This window comes from Sphaerodactylus townsendi, linkage group LG08 (assembly GCF_021028975.2).
Source record: "Sphaerodactylus townsendi isolate TG3544 linkage group LG08, MPM_Stown_v2.3, whole genome shotgun sequence".
In the NCBI taxonomy this organism is placed as follows: domain Eukaryota; kingdom Metazoa; phylum Chordata; class Lepidosauria; order Squamata; family Sphaerodactylidae; genus Sphaerodactylus; species Sphaerodactylus townsendi.
Genome location: NC_059432.1, coordinates 20,203,217 through 20,211,123, shown reverse-complemented (window position 1 = coordinate 20,211,123; position 7,907 = coordinate 20,203,217). Strand labels below are relative to the sequence as shown.

The window sequence follows — 7,907 nt, the reverse complement described above, 5'->3', positions numbered from 1 at the left end:
GAAATGAATCTCTGACTTGGAGATGCTCATTTATTCCCTGGACCTCAAGGGAAGACAGGCCAGAAGGGAAGGAAGGTGGTGATGCCCTTTTAAGGTTCTCTGTGAAGGTGACTGGGAGGGTCCCAGGGAAGCAAAACCAGCCTATGAAAGACAGAGGATCTCCCCCATTGGGCTTCAGGCCCATCAGTCAGCACCAGATGTCGAGAGAGGCAAACAGCTTGACTGCATTGCGCTGCTAGGAAGGATGAGAAGTGGGTCAGCACTCCACATTCTTCTGCCAATCAAGATGTGCAGAAAAGGAAACAATAATCTCAGTCGGGGGGGGGGGTCAAGGAGGAGCTTGGGTTTAGCCTCTCTGAAATGGGACATAGCCTCATACTTACGATGAATAGTAGCACCAAGAATCCCTTAAAGAGCCCCAAGGGAAATCTAGGGTCTTTTTTATCATTCTGTCTAGGATCCCAACTGGCCTTGAACCAAGCCCTTCTGTATTTGGTGCCACTGGGCTTTCAATTTCTCCTAAAATCTGACAAGCTGGTTCCTTGTGTTTTAGTTTAAGCAGCATCTGTGTATGCACATTACAACCCTTATATGTGTGTGACTGTGTATAATTTCAGATCACCTTGGATATTTATATGCAGAGAGAAACGCTTAGATGCACTCTGAGCCCAGGCAAGTGGCAAATACCCCTGCAGGGCCTTTTATACTGATGCTATTTTACCTCCCATCATGAATATTCAAAAGCTGCAGTCCAGGGGGACTCAGGTGGCAAAAAATAGCAAGGTGATCGAAGCGAGCCGTGACATAAAAGCCAAAATCCACATTGCTGGGCGCTAAGAAATAAAGCTTGTTACACAGATCTCTGGTTGTTGTGGGTGTGTGTAGGGGGTGGGTCCCCTCCCCTTTCGATCACATAGGAGAAAAAGTACCAGGGCTGTTTCCTGTGAATTGGATTTCTGTCTCATGCGCTTGCATGATTACCACTCCCCCCTCCCTCCCCCAAGATGTGTTGTAATAAAAGTGTGTTTCTTTAAATAAAAAAAAGACAACGGAGCTTTCTGTAATTCTTGCAGAAGGATTGAGCATTCAGCATAAAAGACACACTGTTGAGATATAGCAATGCATTCATTGTTTTCTACATAATGCAGTCAGGATCTCCATGGTAAAATGGAAAAAAAATAATTTTTTTCCAGTCACCATCAGCAGTTAATCTAAAGTGGGAAATGCTGCATTTCATTGTAGGTTAAGTGGCTCAGCCTGAAAACCTGACTGAGGGTGTCTTAAGTCAGAACTGCTCCTCCTTGGGGGTGGATTTCTGAAACAGATTGGAAGATTGTTGGGGGGGAAAGTCTATTGGGGCTGCAGCGATCGCTCTGGAGCCTTTTGAGGAGGAAGCCGTTGTTTCCAGCACAGCCCTCCCCCTTCCGTGGAATCACTTAGACATTTCCAGCTGGTGGCGGGGGGGATACGGCCATAATACGGCTTTCTCTGCCCTGGCTGTCTTCCTCATTACATTAAATGCATTAGGATGGCTGCACCGCTTTGCCGAGGAGGGTCAGGTGCAGAGAGGTATGGGAAGAGACCTGCAGGCGTGCATCTGAGCAGCATCTGCCAGCTTTGTCCAGATCTTTGAATTCTGAATGTCTGACTGGCCGTGGCCAAAGCTTTTCTTTGCTGACAAGGGCTGGTTGGAGGTGCCTGAGGATAGCACCCTTTTACACCAGGAAAGGACCCTGTTGCCCAGGGTGTCCTTAAATGCATTATGGCTCATGCAGCATCGCAGCTGAAGAAAACCAGAGATTTAGAGCTTCCCGAGGAAGAAAATGAGAAGAAGAGGAAACACAGGAAGAGATCCCGGGATCGGAAAAAAAAGGTACCTCTATTTGTACCAGCAGAATTCTTGACATGGATTCCTTTGTTTTACTGAGCTGCCACTGCAGTGAGAGATGTCAGAGACCTGGGATGCAGGCAACTTGGTGGCTCAAGATGGTGGTGGTTAAGGCTGTGGAATGTCATTGTGAAGCAGGAAACTTAGAGGCATTGTGGGGGGGAGCGGGAGGGGAGGAAACGGGGGCTTTAAAAGTCAGCCACCAGACTTTTTGGCAGTCGTGATGCAGGTGGGATGGCATTCTTTCTCCTGGGCAGATCCTCGCATTGTCTCGGGATAAAATGCTGGTGGCTGAGTGCAAGAGAATCTAGTTTGAAGACGGTCCTTTGACAGGTTAAAGGAAGAACAACTGCATCATTCTCGGTTGCAAACTCGAGTGATCTTGTGTGTGGATCTACACTGTGAATTTAGGAGCAGCACTGTGAACGCATGAGAAACTAGTTGTGCTCTTTGTGCTGGGAGCTTTGCTTTTTTTTAAAAAAAGAAAAAATAATACTCTCATGTTTTAAAAAAAATCCCGCTGTGGCTCCACTTGCCTGTTAATCTGTGTGTCTGTTTTATTGGTGAATGATCAGCTCATCAAATGTTGTTGGCAACTTTCTTTTGTTTGTGGCAAAGATGGGCTTGAAGCGCCACAGACTTCCCTTCCCTCCACTGCTCTGTCTTACATTGGATGCAGAGACATTCCAGGCAAACCAAGTCCCAGGAGATCCAGCCCCCTGCGCTGGCTGTGTTTAGACTGTGACTCTCTGCCCCCCACTGCCATAGAACATAATAGTGGGGGAAATGATCATATCACCTTCAACGAAGATGCCTCCTTTTGAGATTTGTGAGGTCTTGCCCTTTAAGAGGGTACCTTAGGCACCAGAAAAAAAGGCCCAGTGATCACGCTTCGTGGTCTTTAATGGATGTGCATTTTCTTGGGGAGGAAAAGGAGCTGGGGAATGAGGTTCTCTTAGAATTTCATGGGCCTTTGTGATTTCCCCGAAGGGCTGCTAACCTAATGGACTCTGAGGATGGATGCCTGCATTTCTTTAAAGGGCTTGTTGCAGAGCCACCCTCCCCCCTTCCCCATACATGTGCATTTTTGGCTTGGATAGCAACTTCCCATTTTCCAGGCTTTCCTTTCTCCTCCTTCCCACTTTCTTTCCTGTACAAGGAACATTTGGCATACGAAGGGGTGGGAGGAGGCGATGGGAAGGCAGTGGATTTAGATGGCTGCAGTCAGCGTGTGTACTGCAGCATGTAAGCAATAGGGTCTTTTTTTTCGATTTAAAAAGCAACGAGGGGAGGATGTTGTTTCAATTATTGCTCTTGTTTCTGCAAGCAGAGATGGATTGATAGGAGCAACAGCCCAGCCCTGAGCACCGGTTTGCACATCAAAAGCAAGACGAAGATATGTTGTGATTATTTCCCTTGGGTTCGTTTTTATGCTCAATAAATGGGATTGGGAGATTGTCACGAGCAGGGAGGGGAGTTTCCCCCTACTATTGCCACCGCTGCAAGTGCTCTCAGGAATGCAGATCTCCGAAAGGTCACCTCCCGACAAATGTGCGTTTGGAACGGAGGTTAAAAATCTGTCACCTCCCAATTAACTTTGTCACAATTTGGATGGCCGGGTGTCTCCTTAAGTGGGCTCAGGTTGAACAATAGCCAAGAGTGTGTGATGCTATTGTGCTCATTCATGTTGTCCTATAAGCAGAATATGGCAGGAGGAGGGGGCAAGGGAGCCCATGCCAATGAGGGCCTCTTGTTTCAATGAGGTGGGACAATTGCTTTGTCGACAGAAATGCTTTATTGTTTATACTGCACGATACCATGGAAGGGATATTGCCTAGCAACCAGGGTGGGCCACGGACAGGAAACCAATCGTCGAAAAATCACATGGGTTTTCTGTTTCTTCTTGTAATATTATATTATGAGGAAGGCAGGCAGAGCAGAGAGCCCAGGAATGAGACTTGTGCAAAAGAGACAACATTCTCCTGTGCTTCTGTCTGAAATGGAGGACATTGAACTTGAAAATGTGTGGAGATTGTTTGAAAGATGGACTTAGACTTGATGTGGGGAATGAGGTTTCACTCTGGTGCGCCGGCAGATCCAAGCTGGATGCAGATAGTCTAGGGAGGCCACCCTTCTGACCTTCCTCCCTGCAGCAGAGAATCCATGCTCTGCCTCCCTTTCTTTCTAATTAGCATTTCTTTCCCACTATGAATTGTGTGTCACTTCAGAGCCACTAACTAGCAGTGGAACATTTTCATCCTCCCCCTCCCACCCCTAGACAGTCTCATGATAATACTCAAGGGTAACCCTCTTACCTGCACGTTCTTAGAAATACCCTCAGGGAAGCTTGCATTAAAACCCTGGTGAGAGCTGAAATCCCTGGGCAGTTGAGATGGCAGGGAGATTCGGTCACGTGACAGCTTCAGTTTGCCCAGATGAATAGCTGCTGTGGTCCTCCATGAAGACCAGCTTGGCAGATGTGTTGATGGTGGTCAGAATTGAAAGCAATTTCTCACTCAGTGTGTATTGTAAGGCCTCTTCGGTTACAAGACCAGTTCCTTCAAGACTTGCTCTGAAAATGCCACCAGACAAGTCTGCTATTTTCAAACAGTTTTCTTCTAGTGAAGTGGGGCTACCTTCAAGAAAGTATATTAGGAATGAGTGCAGGCATTAGAAGGAAAATCTCCAAGGGTCTACCTTGCCAACTTGAGGTGTGCCAAACAGCTAGATCAGGGGTGTCCAACTCTGGTGCTTCAGATGTTCATGGACTATAATTCCCATCAGCCCCTGCTGGCATGGCCAATTGGCTGGCATGGCCAATTGGCATGGCCAAGCAGGGGCTGATGGGAATTGTAGTCCATGAACATCTGATGCACCAGAGTTGGACACCTCTGAGCTAGAGATTTTATACACCCAAATTCATGGCTAGATTCCTAGTTATCGTAAAACTCTTGAGTACATTATTTCAGTCTATTCATCTGTATTAGGGGTACAAATTGGCTAGTGCTTGCCTCTAGATGAGACTCTTCCTTACCAGGAAACCAGCTGAGAAATTTCTTTGGATACAGAATCCTATAACAGCTGACTGAAGAAAACAAGCGGTTATGTCCTGCCACTTCTCCCAGCTAGGTGCTGAGTCAGGCGAAAGGAGAAGAATAGTTTGGATTAATACCTTGCTTTTCTCTACTGTAAGGAGACTCATGGCAGCTTACAAACTCCTTCCTGCCCACAACAGGTACCTTGTGAGGTTGGTTGGACTGAGAGAGCTTTCAGAGAACTGTGACTAGCACAAGGTCACTATATAGCTCACTATATATATATTTTACTAGCACAAGGTCACCCAGCAGTCTTTATGAGGAGGAGCAGGGAAACACCAGATAAGAGTCCACTCACTACTGATGTGGAGGAGTGGGGAATCAAATCCAGTTCTCCAGATTAGAGTCTATCTACCCTTAACCACTACACCACAGTGGCTTCATACTTAACTGATTGCCGTTTTTGGATGCACCCAGACCGTGTAGCCCGAGAGTCGGGCCTAGGAGATCAGTGGGTAAACCTTGTCAGAACTTGCCAAAGTGATGATTACCCCACACGTTCCAAGGCTTACCTTTGGAACTAATTTCCCTCCTAGAGTAAACACTGATTGGCCCATACATGGAATATTTACCTTGTGGCTCTTAGTTGTGCAGCTGGGCTATAATGTGGTCCCCTTATGTGTCTCTGTTTACACACCAGGAGCAACTGTTTGCTGAAGTCTAAACAGGCCTCTGCTTTTGCTAGTTCTCTTTATTCCGCCCATCACCTCTCTCTTAAAGGCACAGATCTCATCACACTCAGTAGCTGCAAGACAAAGGGCTTTGGAAAAGCCCTTTAAAATGCAGTTATATCAGTATACCTGTGATTATAGTTATATCAATATTGTAAACCCCACCATCCCAAAGAAAGAGACAAAGCAGTTCCCTGAACTACGCTCTGCTGAAGAAGTCCTAGAACTGATATCTTGCCCCCCTCCACATACACACAGAAACACACATAAAATACAATAAGACAGCTATTTTTGCAGTGTTTTTCTGTTTATATCAATATAATTAATAACAAAAATTGAAGTAATAGTATATCTGAAAAGGGGGAAGGGGAGAGGTGTGCACGGGAGTGCGAGGGAGTGGGGGGGGGATTGGTGGTGGGCAGAGAGTGGATGTTTGGAACGAGGTTGTGCTCACTGGCAATTTTTCCCCAACCTGGATGCACTGCAAATTAAAGTCATGCTTAAAGTGGTGGTTTTTTTGGTGCAAGGAGAATGGAAATTGAAAGAGGGACTCAGGGAAATACATCTGTGCAAGAAATCTTGCTGTGATGGACATTTGCCCCTGCTGCGCAGCAGAAACCTGGTACATAAAGGGCCATTGTCTGTCATCAACATTCATGATTAAGGGGCTGAAAAGATTAATCAGAAGATATGAGTTCGGAGAGGCACCAGATTCATTGTAAGAATGGTTTTGCGTGCAGGAGGGAATCAGCTACCCTGTGAATTGTCAGTTTAAAGGATCTCAGGCCATGGTCCTTGGAAGAGCCTTTCTCTGCTGGAGGCCCTAGAGCAGGGGTGTCCAACTCTGGTGCTTCAGATGTCCATGGATAATTGGCCATGCCACAAGGGCTGATGGGAATTGTAGTCCACAAACAACTGAAGCGCCAGATTTGGACATCCCTGCTCTAGAGAGTTCTGCCCTTTGGAAGAGGCCACACAAAGCTAGCTAGACCAGTGACTTGATGTAAGGTTTGTTCCAGAGAGGAGAGGAGGGTAAAGACAAGCAGGCTATGTTGTATTAGTGAAAGGGGTCTACAGATAAACAGTTACAAAGGCTTAATTTGTGTCCGTATTCAATCCTAGAATCTATAGAGCATTAAAAAAAAAGACAGAGCTATTCTAACATGAACAGATTTCCATCCCTTCTCCATTGAGGTACCATAATTAGCCCCAGACGATTCAACCTCAAGGGAGTAAAGTTTCTTATTGCAGGTGTTCCAGCACTATCTGAAGTAATAGTAAGGAAGGGAAGGGCAGCATAGGGTAGGGCTTTTAGTGCCAACACTCTTCATTTTGGAAACAAAGTCTTCTATTAGATTGCAACTTAGCAAAATACTTGAAAAAGGATCAAAGAAGCGAGGCTGGACTGGAAAATGTCTTCCTGGGAGACCAGTAGACCTGCCCGCTATGATGGGAAGTTTCACCATAGAGTTTTTAGTGTTTCCTAGAGTTATCTGACATTGCTTCCAGGTTTTCCTGGGAGCGATGTCATAGTTCACAGGCTGCCACGCACCCCGTGTCCCCTCCCCAAAAGTTCTTCCTGGTTGTCAGCCAGCATTCAAGGCAGAAGCAGTAGCCATTCTTACTAGAAGAAAATTAAGCTAAGAGACAGGCACAATTTATACACAGAGATTCCCATAATGAATTCTCCCAATGCTCCATCATAACTCCTTACAGAATTATTATCTTTTTGTTATTTTTGAAGATGACCCTGAAGAAAAAAAACTACTGTACGTGCTAAGAGGCTTTAATTAATTCTTTCTTTCAATCTGGATTACCACATTTTCCGAGGCAGGGTAGTCTTCTCTGGTGTGGGACTGATGCCTGGAGTGGGTGGAGTTGGGGGACAGGAAGACGCTTATTTGGGATGTAATGCCACAGAGCAGTGATTCCCAACCAGGGTTCCACGGTACCCTGGGGTGCTGTGAGCATTTCCCGGGGGTACCGCGGCAATGCTACCGGCCCTCCTCACTTTTGCAGTGTCTCCCACCGGCGCCAGCAAGGACCCGGAGATGGCCCAGGGAGCAGGGCCTGCTGCAAGGTCAGCAGCCACTCCCCCCCCCCAGTCCTCTTCACCCTGGGAGGGAAAGGTGGGGGGTGACAAGCAGGGGCACTGGGAAGGGAAGATGGGGGGATGGCAGGGGTACCATAAGTTATAAAGAGTGAGGTCAAGGGTACCGTGATGTTGAAAAGGTTGACAAACACTGCCATAGA

General features: G+C 46.6%; 1 protein-coding gene across 1 annotated transcript in view; it reads left to right on the top strand.

The window, feature by feature from the left end:
* Positions 1 to 774: 774 nt before the first annotated feature.
* The window catches only part of LOC125437512 (ankyrin-3-like), a 154,221-nt gene continuing 147,088 nt past the window's right edge, over positions 775 to 7,907 (top strand). The window contains exon 1 of the mRNA XM_048505114.1: positions 775 to 1,873. Within this exon, the coding sequence (XP_048361071.1) occupies positions 1,763 to 1,873 (111 nt within the window). The 5' untranslated portion in view covers positions 775 to 1,762. The remainder of the gene's footprint in view (positions 1,874 to 7,907) is intronic.